At 37.2% G+C, this 19,702-nt stretch overlaps 1 protein-coding gene across 1 annotated transcript in view; it reads left to right on the top strand.

Moving 5' to 3' along the window:
- Positions 1 to 5,133, top strand: part of LOC124797862 (rho guanine nucleotide exchange factor 18) — a 605,682-nt gene extending 600,549 nt beyond the window's left edge. Inside the window, exon 29 of the mRNA XM_047260933.1 lies at positions 3,823 to 5,133. Coding sequence (XP_047116889.1) covers positions 3,823 to 4,305 — 483 coding nt within the window. The 3' untranslated portion in view covers positions 4,306 to 5,133. The remainder of the gene's footprint in view (positions 1 to 3,822) is intronic.
- Positions 5,134 to 19,702: the final 14,569 nt, after the last annotated feature.

Here is a 19,702-nt window from a genome sequence, read left to right as displayed (position 1 = left end):
GTCAGGACCCTCCTGGACGTGAACAGTGACAGGACAGAGAGAAGAACCGCTCTTATCAGCCATGAACTAGCTAGGTTAAATATAGATTTAGCTGCCTTGAGTGAGACTATACTATCGGGTGAAGGACACATAAGTGAGACAAGTGCACTACTATACCCCAAGAGACAAAACAAAAGTCAAAGCAGTGGAAACATGCTGAATCTCTGCCACCAGAGAAAGCAAAGACAGTTCCTTCGGCGAGGAAGGTCATGGTATCAGTGTTCTGGGATGCGAAGGGGATTCTGTTTGTAGATTATCTCCCCACTGGGCAGACAATTACTGGAGAATACTATGCTAACCTCCTACACAAATTGCAACAAAAGACATGTGAAAAAAGGCGAGGTTTAGCAAGGAAGAAAGTCATCTTCCATCAACCAATGTGTGCCTGCACACATATGCTGTCACCATGGCAAAATTACATGAACTTAGATATGAATTGTTGCCACACCTGCCTTATTCACCTGATATGGCTCCGTCAGACGTCCATCTCTTCCCAAAACTGAAAATTTATCTTGGTGGACGAAGATTCACTTCAAACGAAGAATTGATAGCTGGAGTTGAGACTATTTTGCAGGCCTGGAGGAAACTCATTTTCAAGATAGGATCAAAGCACTGGAACAGCATTGGACCAAGTGCATTAATCTGCAGGGAGACTACATTGAAAAATAAAAAAAAACTTTCAGTGATGTAAGTAATTTTTTTCTATTCCGTTGCGAGAACTTTTCACAAACCACCCTCGTACCTTTTATAGGTGTGTGTTCCTGCTGCTATTTACTTGTTTGTTTTCTGTTTTTATACTTGTCCCTTATTTACTGTAGTTGTTTGTTTTCTATTATATTACCTGTCAAGACACGTCTCATTTGTTGGTCTTATCCACCATTATTCAACAACAGGCCCAGTCCCAATTTTTGTCAGTTTTCATATGTTCCCTGCCTATTTTTGCACATCTTTATGCCCTCTATTTAAAAAAATTCAGTCTGTCAGGGAGGAGGGTAACTATATCATGAACCAGAACACCACCAACGAACTTTCAGAGTTTGTTCGGAAATATTTTTTGAATACTTTGGGATAAGGGACCCACAGACTCTGGCACCTCATTACAGTCATTGCAATTTGTTTAGTTTCTTGATCCAGTGGCTTCCTATCTGTACTGCACTGGAAATAGTGCACAACAATGCAAATGTCGACAGTATGCTGCACTGTGTTTATTGTTTCCATTTGCTCACATTACCTGCTGTTGACCAACAGTAATGCCCTCCTTACTCTGTTTCCCTCAAGTTTATATTCAGTACTGCTCAGTTCTGTCTAAGGGTTTTCTTTCTTTCTTTCTTTCTTTCTTTCTCTCTCTCTCTCTCTCTCTCTCTTCTCTCTCTCTCTCTCTCTCTTTTGCATTGTGCATTATACGCAGCAGTAATATAGATAGGTTTACTGATGAAGAGTTGGTGACATGCAGCTCATGAAAGCAATTGAAGAGCAGAATGGCAACATTATTGCTGAGCTGTTCCTACAATGATGGCAATCATGTCACAGTACTTTTACTTCTGTACATAGGATCCTACAAGGAACTGGATCCTTGCATGCTAGAACACCAGTATTAAAAAGAATGTGTTACAAGTGATCAGTGAGAATTCTTCCTGTAGTGGTTGGCACTTTGCACAGCCTCTGTTTTGAGAGACTTTTGTGAACAACAATTACACTCATATCCTTCACAGAAGGTGCAATCATTGCCACCAGCGGACTTCCCATTTCGAATGATGTTTGCAAATTGTTTCCTGTCAGTGTACAGAAAACCCCAATTTTCCTGCTTTTATGTTGTTTAAATGAGGCTATGTTTACAAGAGAGGGCACATTCAGCGGTAGGAATAGCCATGTGTGGGATGACACAGATCCACACACAGTGGTATGTCAATCCTGTTAACAGTTGTTTGCTGTATATGTGTGGGTATTGTAAATGATTTTTGTAAAAGGATCTTATTGTACCCATTTCAAATGAAAACCAACCACCAGCCAAAACGGGACTTTAGGATGGTTCCATTCAAAAGTAATCACCACATGCATTTAGGCATGTATCCCACGAGACGAGATGGACAATTCCTGTTTGGTGAACACGATTGTCAGCTGACAGATCCATAACTGCGTCCACTCCTGCTCTTCCTCATCTGACAGGAACCGACATCCATTCTTGCCGTTCTTCAGGTTGCCAAAGATATGAAAATCACGTGGTGAAAGATCAAGGCTGTTGCGGGCCAACTAAATTGTTGAATTATATAGCCTGTGTCTGATTGGCAGTGTGGTGGGTTGGGGGGGGGGGGGTTAACAGTTACTGTGATGTGTCTTCATAGTGCTGCACGTTGATTGTGGTTTCACACTCAAGGAATCACTGAACGGAGGGCCCCTGCAGTCAAAGGTAGTGGTCATCATGGCATTATGTGGCGCCACCATTTCAATCCTGAGGGCAAATGACAAAGCCAACAGTGGAAACATTCCGCAACTGCCCAGTCAAAGAAATCCAAAGCTGTTCATAAAAGTTCCAGTAAGGTCATAATGCTCTTCTTCTTTGACTGCAGGGCCCCTCTGCTCATCGACTTCCTTGAGTGTGGAGCAACAATCAATGTACAATGCTATAAAGACACTTTTCACATACAGTGACGCACCAGAAAGTCAAAATGTCCAGGAATGGTGTGGACTGAGATCTTCTTGCATGATAAGCCCCGGCCCCACACTGCCAGTTGGAGATAGGCTATGCTTCAGCAATTTGGTCGGGAAACATTGCAACGTCCTCAATACATTCCGGGTATTTCACTGTGTTGTTTTCACATGAAGAAAGACATGCAAGGAGTTCAATTTCAGTCAGACGGGGAAGTGCAAGTGTGGGTGCAGTTGTGGATCCATCTGCATCCAAGTGTGTGAAACAGGAATTGATCGTCTTGTCTCCCAGTGGGATAAATGTCTTAACACATTTGGCAATTACTTTTGAATGGAACCATTCCATGATTTCATTGTGGCAGGTTGCTCACTTTTCATTTTACAGCCCCTAATACTTCCTGTCGTACTGAACCAAGTTGTTCCTAGATGATGTCCCCACTGGACGTCGGCACACTTTGCACTTGATGTTAGGAACCACTTTGAACTACAATTTGGATGACAGTAGATTGATTGCTTTGTGTCCTTTTCCATGACCAGCTCAGTGACCAGACAGGGTACCATTGGGCTACTTCTTCTGGGTGCATGTAAAGAGCTTAGTTTAAAGAACTCTGGTCAATACGTGTAAGGATATGGTTACTAGTATTATTGCAGCTGTGGAAGCAGTATGCCAAACTCGTGGAAGCATTTAGCTTGTAAGACAATCAATGGTGCATCACTGTACGCTAAGTTGTGACCATCATAGTCGACAATTTGAACAATACCTGTTAGTTCTGCATTTGTTACATGCCGTACTGTACACTGACAGAACGGATTGAACATATGGTGATAAAAGTGTGTGTGTTTCATCTGAGGGTTTTGCATTTCTTTACTGTTGCAAAGGTATTTTCATAGAAGCAAGGGTGACTGCAGTAACAGACTAAATAATTCCATTATTTCTCTTACTAGCAGTCAGAGACAATTGGTCCCTTATACCAAAGTACTCAGAACTTATTCTGAACAACGTCTTGAAAGTTTGTCAGTTCACAGTTGTATTTAATCATACTATATCATTAGTACAGTACATTGTTTTACTTTCCATGTACACGTCAATTCACAGGTTATTGTTACTCTAACAGTGTAATGGTGTGATAATTTCAGGTGAAGCAACAACTTCCATATAAACTGGCCACTAAGCTGGGTGGTAGCAGCAGTGGCACTGGCAACAGTAGTAGTAGCAGCAGTTCCAGTTCTTCCGTTGTGCAACAAATTCTGCCTTACAAACTGAGCCAAGGGCAGTCACCGACGTCTTCCGCAACAGAAAGCACTAGTGGTAGGAGAGGTTCAGGATATCGCCGCTTGGGCTCTGGCAGCTTCAGTCCCCCCTCGAGAAATGCAGCAGCAGATGAGACTGCAGCGCCATCACCACATAGCCATGTGCGCACCGGCAGTAGTCCTGCTTCTATGCAGAGTGAGCTACCATCTCCACCACCTGTCGAAAGTGGGATGTCTCGGAGATCTGCAGGAGGACTGGATCGCACTCACAATCACCCTGTAAACAGAGTTGGAAGCCCCGGTCCTGAGTCTGCACCACAGTCTGCGTCGAGCCGACGGTCTGCCGACGAAGAAGTTATATACTTCTGACAAGGAGATACACACACGTGACATCATTCACGTGTCTGGGACAAGTTGAAGTCACTTCTTCGAGCTGTTGGTTGTGTTAGTGGTTGTTTACCGTTTACACTCGGTGATGCTTGAGCTAATGCTAAAGAGAAGCAGTCTCTGGAAAAGGTGGTGATTTCCTTGAAGGATCACCTAATTTGCAATTGACACCTGTAGAAATAAACCATGTATATTATCTGAGGGAAATCTGAATGTTCCTGAGAGATACTAGCAAGGAAAGGCCACCTTAGCAAAAGATCGTGATTGTTATTTCAAGATATTAAGAGTTATAGAGCTTTGGTTCTATATTTTTATAGAGACTAGATGTCATTGTTTCACTTGCCAGTTCATTGTCCAGATGCACTGTAGTGTAGCCAAAAAGACAGACAGTGCATTTGTTACCAAAGCACTCGGGTACTGTGGAAGGATTGCCTCATTTGCAGATGTATAATGTTTATGTCCCTTTGAAATAAGTGGTTAGTAATTATGTTACATAACAATGCAACATGTAAATAAACCTTAGTAATTTCAGATGACGCTACTTACTTTCAAAGCCTGATACTACTCAAATAAGCAAGTTTCATACAGTTGAAATGTCTTTGCGATTGTATATATGGACATAATATGTCAGCCACTACACACAAAGCAGAACATAAGTAAGGCATTTAAATATATCTGTAATGTATAGTCATTTGTTTAGTGGTTAAACATAGCCATCAGCTGTTCTCTGCAATTGGAAATCAATTCCTCCCACGATATATAAACTGTTTTCCTTCTCTTTTAATAATTTTTTCATCTGTTTTTGAGTGAGCAGGCACAAAAATGAAACTTACCTTGCTACAATATCTTTTATTACACTCTAAAAATTTAGTTTTTTTCTTTTTTTTGGGGGGGGGGGGGGGGGGGGGGGGTGCGTGACAACGTCTTGCTTACATATACTGTTGGCATTTGGAATAATTCTGGTCTGGGCAAAGTGACGTAAATTTATTCATTGATAATTTTTTTTACAAGAAAAGAATTCAAGTACTTTGTTGCATTCAGGATGTTGCTTGTGCTTTTTTTGAATGTCCTAAAAAATGTAACAACCAGGTCAAATATCTCATAACTATGTGACAGTGCCTCATCATGAGGTGTATTATTCTTATCTGGTGTGCATTTTCTTTTGCCCAACATCTTTTGACCATGAATGATTAAGTTGGTTGGCTTTGTTAACATTATTGATATATTAATCATTAGTTGTTACCAATCCTCCTTTCATCCTCATTTCTCACACCAGAGATTTCTAGAAGCCCGTTGCTGACTTTAAAAATAATGGAACCAGGGCTTTAACACAGAGCTTTGCCTTCAGCAGGGAACAGTCAACCAACTAATTCAACTGAGTTTCAACCACAGCTGCCCAGCTCATAGCTTCATCCTCCATGGCTTTTTCTCCTGCACTTCCCAGTTCCATGCAGCATTGCCCATGGGAGGCCAAGAACAGTGTTCAAGCCTTGCTCTGGAGACATTATTAATGCATCAGAAAGTTTAATCACATGGAATGCTTTGATAGAGAATTGAAATTTCATTTCGATTCTAATACATTTTTGTAAAGTTAATGTAATAGTGTTCTCTAAAAATTCCTTTGTCAGTGCATTTAAATATTGCAGAGTGTATACTTCGTTATCTCAGTGCACGAAGATATATACTTAAGTTTTCCTTGCAGTTTTATCTTACCATTTCCCATTGTTATTACAAAATTTGCACCAGTAAAATTAAATTTCTTAGGTTATTACCTTGCATTTGTGAGCTCCATGATTAAGTACAAAAATTTTAGTGGTTCTTGTGTCATGATCAACTTATTAAAAAATCATGTAGACTCATGAATATGGTTGGTGCAGTTTCAAATCATTCTTTTATGTGTCTCAGTTCAGATATTGACTTTATGACAGTACCTTTATTGTCTGTTTTGGTGAAAATTATCTTACCACAAAATAGTTGTGAACATTAGCTTCTGATGTAAGAATGTTAAATCTTGAAAACTTACCTACTCAAATGAGATTACACTGCCCATGTTTTCTTAGTTTTGTACTGATACAAGTCATAGGTTTGTTATCTCATTTAATTTCAGGACACACTTCCACTTGGCTATCATGTTTTTATTATTGCGACATAATGTCTGTCCATTCAAAATACACCAACATTTCACATACAGAACAATGTTTTTGTTATCTTCTTGTACAGTGCAAACTTTCTTTGACTGTCACAATCTACTTTACTGAACTATCTTTTTTTAATTGTATGACAATATAATTATGTTCCAAACTGGAACAGTCAGGTTAAATACTTCATAACTATGTGACAATGCCTCAGAATGAGACACGTTGTTCTTATTCCACAACCATAAATTATCTTCTCACCATATTCTGCTGTCCATCTACCTTCTGATCAAGAATTAATCAAGTACGATACCTCTGTTAACTGAATCACTAATAATTTCCTATTAATGTCAGTACCTGCTCGTCCTTACTGTAGTCTCATTTCAAACTCCTACTGATTTCGAAAAAAAATGGCACCATTGCAGTAGCTAACAGGTTATTAACTCAGCTGCCTTTGCTTTGGTGATTTCTTCTATTGAACATTGTTGGAACTTGGCTAGCATCTGTTACCTTTTATTTATTGTTTATATACAGGTTATGCTCAGCTGTATTGGATAAATCTGTGGAATTTCGTTTTAGTATACAATCTCTCCTTTTTTAGTTTGCTTATTACTTTAATTTGTGTTTTCAATCCATGGCACTATCATTCTTTCTTTGAAGGCACAGCTTCTTTTGTTTGCTGTATTACTTGTTCCCTATCAGTTTTGGTATTCCTAACCGAATTTGAAATAATAATGTAACTCTTAGTACTTGTTCAGGAACAGATAGATGACTGAAACCAATACATGCACAAACAAGGACATTCTAGTGAAACATTAGTCATTACTGTGGGTCTTGACTGAGCTAGGATTAACTGTTCCAGTTTTTTAAAGTGTGGGTGGAGGGGGGGGGGATAGGAGGGGTACAGAAGTGGCAAAAATATTGAAGAAAAGCTGTAAGTGTCTCTCTCACTTTTATGTTTATGAGTGTAGTGACTTGTGAAAAGATGGAAGGGGAAGGAAAAAAACTTACTTTTATGACTGCATAGTCTCATGAAGCCTTTTTATCACTCACTGGTTCAGTTAGCAGATGGTGATTAATTTTGTTTCAAAAACCTATCTTTTAATGTAAGTGTCCTCATGAAATACTACAATTTGATGCTGTTATCTGTCTTTTAACTACAAAATAAGTAACATCAACAATCTAAATATATATATAAATAATTTTTAATATAAATCATGAAACTGACTACTGCAAAACCGTAATAGCACTTCTACAGATGATTAGTCTCTTGCATTTCTGCACAGTGTTTAGTTTATTCTTGCTATTGCCTGGAAGATTTCACTAAAGTGTCATAATCACTTGCTTCACAAGATAAAATTTAAGTGCTAGTTAAATTTTAAAACCACATTTTATGGATGTATGTATTTCTTATTTGAAATAACTAAGAGCATGCATGTGCTGTATAGTGTATGTTATATAATGTAACTGATACTGACCACAGTGACTCATAGATCAATCTACTTTGATTGAATGTGTCATCCATTGTTTATAGAGGGGCACCTGATTAGTTCATTGCTTTTGCCCATTAACATTGACTTTCTCAAACTCGACCTTTGCCAATCCCTAAGGTGTTTCCTCAGTTGTCCTCACAAAGCTCATTGTGCTCTGTTCGAGTCTCTCTTCCAAATAAAAATCATTTCCATTACGGAGAATTAAACCCAGATTCTTTGGTGGCAGTCCAGCATGCTGACTTCCCAGCTATAGGGACGATAGTCAACTGCATTTGTTCACTAGTTTGTGCATATTTTGTCCATTTTCCTCTGTGGCAAACAGTATTTGTCATAATTCTGAGGTACTTCTTTCATGATCTTATTCTAATATAAATTTCAGAAGCTACACTCCATAAATTTTGCATTTTTTTGTACATTCATTAGAGTTAGACAGATGTCAGCATATCTGTATTTACATACATCTAACGTGTCACATATTTGTGATTTCCTGTTTTTGTGGTCTATTTAATTGCGGAGTAGATTTCTTATTACTTTATACTTTCATTAATTGCTTAGAAGTTTGAAACCTGTTATATAATGGGCAAACCTGTTGTTTCATAAAAAATTATGCCAAAGAGACAGACAATTGTAACAAGTAGTCAAGAATTAAATAAAAATATGTAGTAGAGTAGGTGTCAAAGAAAAATTTTAGTGCATGATTTGGTAAGGAATCTGCAAAGAAAAAACAAGAATATGTAAGCCTAGTGAAAATACAGTATTTCATTCAATTCTTGCACCTTCATCTAAAAGAGTAAGAATATTTCTGTCCCCCAGTCCAGTCTCCTCAGAGAACAGCATGAGCAGTTAATGTGGTGTGTCTCAAAATATATTCACAGTGAATTTGTTACCAGACAATTAACACTGGTGTATCATAAAAGTTAAATCCCTACCATCTTATTGTCATTTCTTTATTATTCTTTGCTGTAGAATGATAAAAGGGCATTGTGTTGGTTCTAGTGCCAATTGTGAAACTGTTAAATTGTGCCATGTGTGTGCCAGTTAGCAGAATATCTCAAGAATCCTATGCTGGCATTTGTGCATATTTTCAAATTTTTATTTTATTGATTTATGAAGTATTGCTCAATTCTCTTCCTAGCTGAAATATGTAGTTTTTTATATGGGTTATACTGTGAATATACATTTTTATTCAAGATTCCCAAAAACAAATAGAAACTATATAAATACTGTTTCCTAATTTAAATTTTGTCTCTGTCATCAAACTATATATTTTCAATACCACTCAGTGCAAAACAACTCGCACAACGTTTGCCGCACACTGATGTCTTCTGGCTCTGCACTGTATCAAGTTACATAAGCCTTAAAATGAGACAGGTAAACAGTATTAGTGAAATAGTTATCAGTGGCCATCAACAGTAAATAAAGAATTGAAGGCCCCTTTTTCTGCAAGTTTGTGTTATTTGTAGCCATTGCTTGATGAACAAACATTTTTCCTGAAAAAGTGGCCCAATGTGTCATTAGCATGACAAGATGCATCCATATTATTAGGTTTGTTGAGACTGCTTTGTATGCTTGCATTTCAAAATAATAGTATTAGTGTGTTATGATTTGTTAACACAGCTGCAGGAGAAATCTCTATGCCCTTTTCTTCCCAAAAATCTCAATTGATCTACTTAGCGCATAAGAGAAATGGCCTGTGGCTCCTTTTTGTTTAAACTTTGGCAGTAACATAGGGCTTATCAGGCATATAATAAAAGAAAATAATAAAAACTACTGCCTTAGAGATGTTGCATGTTTTCTTGAGTGTGTGTACAAAAATGCTGTTTAAATTATTGTTGATAAATTTAAATATTTTATCTGACTGATAGTACCTTGAGCCTACTTGTTTTTTTCCCTTTGTATATCATAAGATTAATAATGTGTGAATGTGAACTTGCAGTTAGGTTAGTCATCACAGCATATGTTCCAGTCACTAGTTGTAAGTGTACCTCTGCAATAAGTGTGTTCTCTGGTATATCCTCTTTGTGACTGAAGCAGCTGAGCAGTTCTTTGTACATAAAGGTGCAATTACAGGTCTTTGTGGAGATAAACATTCCAGTTATTTGTCTTATGCTACATCAGTATTGTATGTTATAAATATACTTGCTTACTGTTGTGGTGAGGTTCCAAATTTAGTACATTTAATATGTGCTAACTATTTATTTGCCTTTATTGTCTACTGTGTAAATATATGAACTTTAATCTTAACTGACTACAAACTGTCTTCCTCGAAGGAACCTTCCATGTACAGTTCAAAATGAAATACATTTTTCTCAATCATTGTGACAATACTAACATCACTGAAAATGTCAGTCGATTTTCCTCGTACTTCCAGTATTTTTGTGTGAGCTCTATTTGCCATTAAGATTAGAAATGGTTTTTTTCTTGTTATTGAAATTGTTACGTACTTCATAGAACTAATAAGGCTGGTATAACTGCTGTTATTCGTGAGGTGTAAGAATGAAATTTTTATGGAGACTTAATTTAATGAAGGCCTACTGTGAACGTCTTTCCATTCTGTAGGTGCAAAATATTTTTGTAAGATATCTAATTGTTCTTCGACTGGTTATAAACTCTACATGCAATAAGTTGTATATTTACAACATTTGGGATCTCTTTGTCTTTTATATTTGTGAACTTTTACAAATTGTGATTTTATTTTATTATAAAGGATGTGTTAATGTGTGGATAGATGTGAAAATATTTGTGATCAGGGCTATAGAGTATCAACTTCCAAACTCGTAACAGAAGTTTAAGTCAAATTAGATTTTCTTGCTAGAAAGAGAAAAGGAACATTATGTCTGTAAAAGAGGAGTATGCATGTGTGATTCCTGTTGTGAACTTTTATTTATTTCATGTAACTTATTGTGCAGTTTTCATATGGGAAACCCAAGTGTCCCATTTCTTGCCCTTTGTATGATGTAGTATATACTCTTCTTAGTGGGAATCCTAGTTTTATGTATATTCAGCATTGGCGGCTGTTCTGTCTTTGGCCCCCGATTTAATGTAACGCATGCAATAATACATCCAAAGATATGTCACGTAAAGTCTGTATTTATACTAATGCTGACTTCCGTTTTGCACATAATGAAGCTATCTCTTTCCACTAATTGGTATCAGAGCACCGCCCATGCCTTTTGTGTGTGTGTGTGTGTGTGTGTGTGTGTGTGTGTGTGTGTGTGTGTGTGTACATTTGTCAAGAACAAAATTTTTAATGGAAAAGAAAAGCAATTTTGTTTCTAAGTAAATTCAGAGTTACATCACTACACTATGATATGTAGACTTTTGAAAAAAGTGATGTATCAATGTTCATAATTTTAAATACAGCAAAACATTTCGCTTCTTGTGTAAAAAAAATGTCCCTCACAACCCTGATGAAAGACATATATGGTTCTAAGAGCCTATTATGTTTAGGTATCAGACAGCACATTTAGTGCATGATTAAAATTTGAATGTTTTTTTTTTACATTGTGTATTTGTTCGTAAAATTATTTGTTTAATTTATTTACGTATGACTGCAGTTTACACATACTTCTTATATTTTTTGACTGAATAGAAATCGTAACTGATACATTAGTTTTATACTATATCATTGTGGTATTTGGTCCAGGAGTTGTTAAGTCCAAATTGAGCAGCACATTCCATCATCCATTTAGCTGTATGTTGTATTTATTGCATACTATCCCTCAGCAACTGTTGTATTTTATTTTTGTAATACTCAGTGATAATGTAATACCTTTAAGATGTGTATATTCATGACTGTCAAAATATATCTATGTGAGAAATTGTAAATATGAGTATTTATTGTAAATAAAAATAAATTATAATTCACCTTTGAGCATAATAATATATTTATGTTACTATAAATTGTCAAGGCTGTGTGAATTGTGAATGAGAGTACATTAACTATTACAAATTACAATGTCGACAACAATAATAAAACTGAGAATCTCCATGGTGCCGTGGTAGATGTGAAAGAGGGCAATAGAGGAGATGGGTCACATATTAGAAAGCTGTAAACCTTCTGACTGGAGAATCTAAACCAGAGTGGTTGGAGTGTCAATTGATGAGTATTTTATCCTTTTACATCACTTGGCTTATAATAAGAAAATGGCAGAAATTTAAATGCAGTGTAAGAGCGAAATAGCACTACCGTGTGAACGTTAATCATAATCGATACATAAGAGTTATTTTATTAAAAGGAGAGCAGAAGTTGTTACAGAACAAGGTAAAACTTAATCACAAGACATTTAGCATAGAGCAGTGTCTATATAATGTAATTATAAAGGTTCTAAAACCAAAGACGTACTGAGAAGAACTATGAAATCATTACTTCACCAGCAAGTCAGCTACTGCAGAATACTGTTATTGCTTAACATTGCACATGCTTATTAGTGTTGTGACATGTTATCTGTGAGGTAATTCAAGGTTTCTATGGGCCCAATTTCATTCTTGAATAATGGCCATGCAGAAATATTATTATTTCTTCGCCAATTACATTTTTTCGTGTATATCACAGTGCAGTCAAAGAATTTATTCCCATCTTGGAATATTGTGGAGATTTATGAATATAATGTCTGCATGTATATTGTTCTCCTTTCAGATATTGTGCTGCCTCTACCGTGCACACACACAAACACCATTCACAGTGTGTCTTCACATTAAATTATGATATAGTTCAAAGATATTGTGACATTATTGCTTACCAAAGAGTTAGAATACAGTCGCAAATGGCCTGTTTCAGTAGACTGCATTTTTCACTTACATTAAGCTTCCACTAACTGCTGCTGTTAGTAACAGGAAACACTATTTTTAAATATAATTTATCCTTTAATTCAACTTTTTCCAATATTCTATTGCATCTCATCTTTATTGTATATCCACAGTTATTAAATATTAGAAATATTTGCAAAAAAATAATATTTATGGAATGAATGCAGGTATTAACTGTAAGAAAAACATTTGAAAAAATTAACCCTTTCCTTGCTACAGATGTGCTGTCTGCATTCTGTGCTGAGGACAGCTTTCGTTATGACTATACTGCTTGTCAAATGCTGGTGCCTTTGCTGAGAGACAGCATTTGGCCAATATGAAATAACTTTTGAACTCATTTTTCAAAAACCGTTAGATGAAAAAATTGGATTTTTGCACAGCATACAATCTGATATTATCACTTGATAAAGGACTGAATTTCTATCCATTATATACCATAGTTAGTGTCCTGCGTCAAATTGAGTAATACATGGCAAGAAATTTTAAAATTTTGCAGAGGAAAAAACACATGCATAAACTTTGCTTACGGTTGATTTTTAGCTCATACATTTCAATGAATGAAATATAGATAAGATATCAAAATTTTATAGGAGAACAATATTTCATGTTGTTCTCAAATTATTGGATTTTATATCCCACGGACAGTCATGCACGATGCAACCATTATGTCCCTTGCGCGTCAATAATTGTGGTCGTAACAAACATCGTACCCCATAAACGATTCAAGATATTGGAACAAAACTTTTTCCAAATGGTAGCACACAATTAGGTGCATATGTTGTATAATAACTACTTGAAACTCTTATTCACCGAGATACGGAAGTAACTCATGTGCAGCAGTGAGAGGTTATCGTTTCAGGACACATACAAATATCCATGGCACTGTAGGAAGACCCATGCAGCTTTTGTAAACGTGCCCACAGCACCTGGGGAAAGACGTAGCAGGACATTTATACACATCCACCATAGTGAATGGTTGCAATTTTAATATTTTTTCCTCCAAATATTTTGTGATGTAAATAAATTTCTAACTCCTCCATTAGATACGTTGCACCACTTTCTGGAAGTCATGATGTTCATTGTATTGGCTAACAAATACTACTCAGCTCATCCTCCAAAATGCATCTCAAACATGCACAATGGTAGCCAGATCCAAAGACTCCATTTCCTGAAAACACTCTTCTGCAAGAAATCCATCCACAAGTGTAACTCAATGCAGACAGCAGTATTGCCTATCAGGAGGAAGTTGGATCACTACACCTATGATACTGAGACATAAGCGGCTGCAGAACTTCATATTTGCATCTCACTGGACAACTGCCAAACCATTCTTATTTCATGTCATTCCTGTGATTTTACTGACTATCCCTTTCAACCCAGACAGACATGCAACACGAATAATTATGCAAACTAAAGTGGTACAGCAAGGTACTACTCCTGATATAACTAAGCTAGCTTTTACCATTTAGTTAAAATGGCCAGATTCTGGTCCAGCTGAGAGGGGTTAATCTTGATTAGTGCTGTGCTGGATGAAGACATATGTTTTCGGGCTGCCACAAGTTTCCCCAAGTGAAATTACCTTGATATTTTCCTGATTTCCAGACAAGTTTTAGCATTTTTCCCTGATAAATTTTGAGATCTCTAGGATAAGTAAAGATATAAGTTGACAAAAAATGTAAGAACTTTTGTAGGAGAAAGCAAGCCAAATGGTATATAGTGTTTCATTAAGAACACTGTTGTTATTTTATTTCAATAAAATGAAAAATATTTGGTGACAACAATATGCATTTCCTTGGAGTTGCAAGACAGATTTAAAATACCTCCACTGATTTCAGAAATAGCATCAGGAAAATGTAGGTGTCCTGAAAGAAGTATAAAAGGTGGGGAAGAGTTGTGTAAACCAACACTATAGGTGACCGGCAATAAAGTGTTGATTCTACTATGTTCAATATTGTCAGTTATAACCCACTGTCTTACATTAAGTATCTTACAGGTATTGAGTGATTTTTCTTTCAAGAAATATATGACTACATAGCATAGAAACCACACTGCCACAATTTTCTTCTTCTTATCGTCCATACTTTCTAATATATAAACTACTTTCAAGGTGCCAAAATGTACTAGAATAAATAAAATGTCCATAAAACGCTGCACTGTACAGTGTACTTGTGGTGAGACAGTCACATCTCCTGAAATCCACTGCATGTGGCCTCTGGCCTGCCGAGGAGCACCCCAGTCCTGGATGCATGGATAAACCATGAAAATCCGAAGCATTACGCCACACACAAACATATCCAGCCTGCGGGTAAATCAGTGAGACTAGATCTGATGGGCAGGGCTGCCATATTATGGGAAACGATGGGCTTCAGATCGGCAGAAATGGGCTGCAGTTTTGGCCCGTCGTGGAAGTCCACGTGTGTGACCAGCTATTCACGTTTCACAGGCACCATGTTGATGAAATAAGACTGCAGTGATCAATCCATGCAACAGGTAACTTGCGCAAATACTCTGAGAAGCAGTACTAATGAGGATAAGTAGCAACTCACCGTAAAGATGATCGCTGAGCCACAGACAGGCACATAGAAAAGACAACCACACTCTCACAACCAAATTTTTGGCCATAGCCTTTATCAGAAAATGAGAGCACATACACAGTCTCTCACACACAACTCACGCACACTTGACTGCCGTCTCCAGTTGGTGTGTCAACAATCTCTGAGAATCGGAACCAAACAAACCACTCCTCATGCCTCCCTGCCTTTCATTGGCAGCTGCTAGGCTAGCGGCAAGCAGTGATGCCAGCACTGGCTGCAAGCTGTGAGGAGTGGTAGGAAGGGGAGAAACAGTAAGAATGAGGGAGTCGGGAAGCGATGCCCAGCCAGCGATGATGCATGACATCTCGTAAACAAACCATTTCACCTACTGAGGAAAAAATCGAGATTTTTTTTCAGTATCTTTTTTTCTCTCTCTCTCTCTCTCTCTCTCTCTCTCTCTCTCTCTCTCTCTCTCTTTTTCAAATTTCCCTGGTTTTCCATACCTCAGAACTGTTGACAAAGTCCTGAAATGACATTTTTAGCACATTTGACACTGCTGAGATGGTGTGATTTGTGTCCGATCTACTTTAAGGCATCTAGAAAATTATTGTGGTGAGCCCACAAAGAGACTACACTCTGAACACAACAAAAGTGCAAACCTGGTGAGATATAGGTTACTGAACTATACATTCAAAGACAAGTGTAATGTTTATCACAGCAAATTGTACTCCTATCAGACAGAGATGGCACAGTTCTTGTTCGATGGAGAACCCTGATGATGATTTGCAGTAACTGTTCACGTTTGCTCTTTCCATTTTCATTTATTTTTCCAAAATAAGCTCAACTGTTGGATACTAGTGTAGCTGGCAACTAAGAATTAGATGTGGAGAAAACAGACTGAAAGACAGAATAACTAAAAGTTGAAACAGCTATAAATAAATGTACCTCATAAATGAAATTGGGCACAAAAATGCATTGCGATAGAAGAAACGTAAAAAAAAGAAAAACTGTAACGTGGATAACGCACAAATTAGGAATCATGGTTGATGCTCCATCTTCTGCTTAAAATAGCACTGACCATGCGGGCAGAGAGCTTTCTGTGTCGCATAAAACTGAGAGCTATTCCATCAGACAAAATATGTGCCACATGTCTCACCTCTTTGTGTCCCATCTTGTACACCTTAACCCATCTCACTATAACCCTATGTGACAGCAACGCAAGCAGATTTCGGTTTGGTGAATTGACAAAAACGGGACAACTCACCAACTTAATCAAAAAAAAAAAATAGGCCAAAAGTCACAGACAGTATGAAGAACAGACAACCAGAAATTTCCAGATAGTCCATAATACTTTGTGCAGTACAAAACCAAGCTGACATTGAGCAGTCATGACCGGATGAACCCTTGCCAACACATGTCCAGCATGTGAACTCATCATGTGTACATCCATCATTGACATTTAAAAGCAGTTGGAGAGATGGACTGCTGAGGTTTAGCATTGGCCATGTGTCTCATCAAAGTCTTTGGGCCTGGCAGGCTACTTTACCATGGACAACATAGTTAGAAGCTTTTGCAAATTGTGAGTTCATGTGGTGTAACTATTTTGACCTGTGTTGCAAGATATTGGAAGTAGTGGATGGGGAGGGGGAGTTGACCTTGACAATGTCTTCAAAATCTGGAGCACGCCCAACTACTTCTGTGGCTGCATTTTGTTACATGTAGTTTGGTTTTAAAAAGTACCATGACTCATAAACTCCTCGCTGCTTGTAACACTCTCCATATAGGGGCCATAAACTGTAAGAGGCTTAGGACTGGAGATAATCTACAGAAATTGGCAGCAAAACTAAGTAACATGGAGTGGGATATCATTGGGGCATCAGATATACGAAAAAAAAAGGAGAATCAAAGAAAACTGCAGTCAGAATAGAATTTTAGAGAGAGCCAAAGGTGGGTTCTGGGAAGTAGGTTTCATCATTAGCAAGAAAATAATTATTGATTGGCTAAGTCTGAAGGAATCTGAAACAAAATAGCAGCAATAAAGTCCAGGTTGGAACATCAACAATATTATGCAAATAATACATTGCTACTTGACGCAAAGATGACACTTTGAGATGCAGACAGGCAAAATGAAAAGACTGTTGCACATTGAGCATTCAGCCAAAGCCTTCTTCAAAAAGGCAAACATAACCCATTCACACAAGCACACCTCATGCACCCACGACCACTGTCTCGGGCTGATTCTAACCAGAGATAGCAGGTATGAGTGCGTGACATGTGCTTCCTTTTATGGGGGGGGGGGGGGGAGGGGAGGGGGTAGCTTCCCCAATTTCTATGTACCTACTGTTGTGATAAAAGTTACATTAGAGTCATGTTATGACTTACTTTTTACAATATATTATGTGTTAACTTTTGAAAAGATCATACTGCATGCTCGGTCAAGTTGCATTAATGCAATACGCTAGCACATCAAGCAATGCAATATGGTAGCACATCAAACAAGCTAACCAGCCACCACCACGTCGACAACAAAGATTACAAATCTGGCCGAGCGCTCGTATACTCGGCTGCGAGTGCGACTTCGAGATTCAAAGTTGTGGGAGTGGGCAAACATAGGCAATCAAGAGCATTCATTTAATGTCCATATCAAACTAAATTTAAAAAATCTAGTACTGTGATATGTGCTTTCTGGTGAATAACAATAGTGTGTCTCCTTAAATAACAATGCACATTTGGATTTTTTTTGTTAGTTTTTTTCTATATTAATTTAAATATTTTATTTGTAAAAGGAAACAATGTTATTCGTACCTAGGTGTAGGTCATCATATCAATTTATGCAGCTAGAACTGATTATACAGTACCTATGTAAAAACTTTCCAGTTTCTCATAGTCTGGATAACACAGTCCGAACCTAATGTTTTTACGGATGTCATCATCACACATTTTCAGTGTCAAATCTTGATATCAAACTGTGTAAATTTCATTTTTGTCCACCTGCCTTTTTTCACAATAACCCTTTTCTATCTATGAATAGGTACCTGAATAAACATTATTTTGATTTTGACACATCTTCAAACTTATTTCATGAATTAAGTTGTTATTTGATCCATTAAAAGGTGTTGACGAATACTCATAATGCATAAATATAATCAATTTATTGCTTTTTAAGAAAATCGTGGAATACTTATTACTAGAGACCGAATTATGAGCATCATAAAAACCTTAAAATATGCATGAAAAATGCGTGAAAAGTGTCGAAATATGCAAGTTCAAATAATAAAAACAAAATAGTTCCCGTGTGCATTATAATCTCAATGTCGAACCTGTGCATATCAATTTACGAGCAAGAGCGCCAGTCACGCGAAAAATCGGTATATTTAGAACGCTATCATTTTCCGAAAACTTTTTGGTATGGGTTTGGAATGGGGCCTTTCTGGGGTTATACTCTAAAAATTTACAAAATGGGGACCAGTGATGCCAACATATGATTATTTTTTCCATCAAACCAACACAAAAATTTCGCCAAAATGAAATATCTCCATATTTTCTTGCACAAATAAAGAAAAACTAAAACTTATTTTAAAACATTACACTAATTACTTTGTTTTAAAAATCCGTCAAAATCAGATACCGTATCTACGTATTTCCTAGCAAATAAAAAGACGAAATTAAAATTTACTTTAAACATTATACACATAACTAGTTTACGCGATGGGCAAACATTGAAAAATCCTCCGAACTCGGCCAAAATGCAAAATATATACTACTGTATAACTACATCACATTTTAATGGAACAGTAACAAGCAAATTTAAATACGCTCTATTAAATTTCTGAGATGCAGTCGCACACATTCAGCTTCTACTTCTAATATTTCGGTGTATAACGTCCAGTCATCTTCAGAATGAGCCGAAAGACAGGTGGCTGGACAGTAAACAGCCGAAATATTAGAAGAAGAAACCGAAATTATGCGCAGCACGCCCAAAACTTAATGGAGCAATCATTGCGCCATGAAAATGAGAAGATGCACAGATTTAAAGATATTTACTCACATATGTTGATTAAAATAATAACAGTTCATCCACATTGTCCTCTGCCTCTTCTTCAGTTGACGTGCTAGACTGTTGGTCTCATCGGTATGCAGGCATTGTGCCAATTTGCTTCAAAGCGTTCTCTGGTAAGACGTAATCATGACAGCACTTGTTACACGCCCAAGTCCGGCCCGCACAGTGAGAATTGTGTTTACCATATTGGTTTTAAGTCTATTCCTGAGGGAGGTTTCCACATTTAGTCCAGTCAAATAGTAGATATACCTTGCAAAAGGTGGGGTAGAAGAGTTTATTTTTTAACTCGTTCATATGGTTGGAAAGATTAGAAAACCGAGTTTTGCCAACAAAATTTCGCTTGGGAAA

The sequence above is a fragment of the Schistocerca piceifrons genome, chromosome 5 (genome assembly GCF_021461385.2).
Source record: "Schistocerca piceifrons isolate TAMUIC-IGC-003096 chromosome 5, iqSchPice1.1, whole genome shotgun sequence".
Lineage (NCBI taxonomy): Eukaryota > Metazoa > Arthropoda > Insecta > Orthoptera > Acrididae > Schistocerca > Schistocerca piceifrons.
The sequence above is the reverse complement of the archived record's forward strand: the minus strand, read 5'-3'. Positions and strand labels throughout refer to the sequence as shown.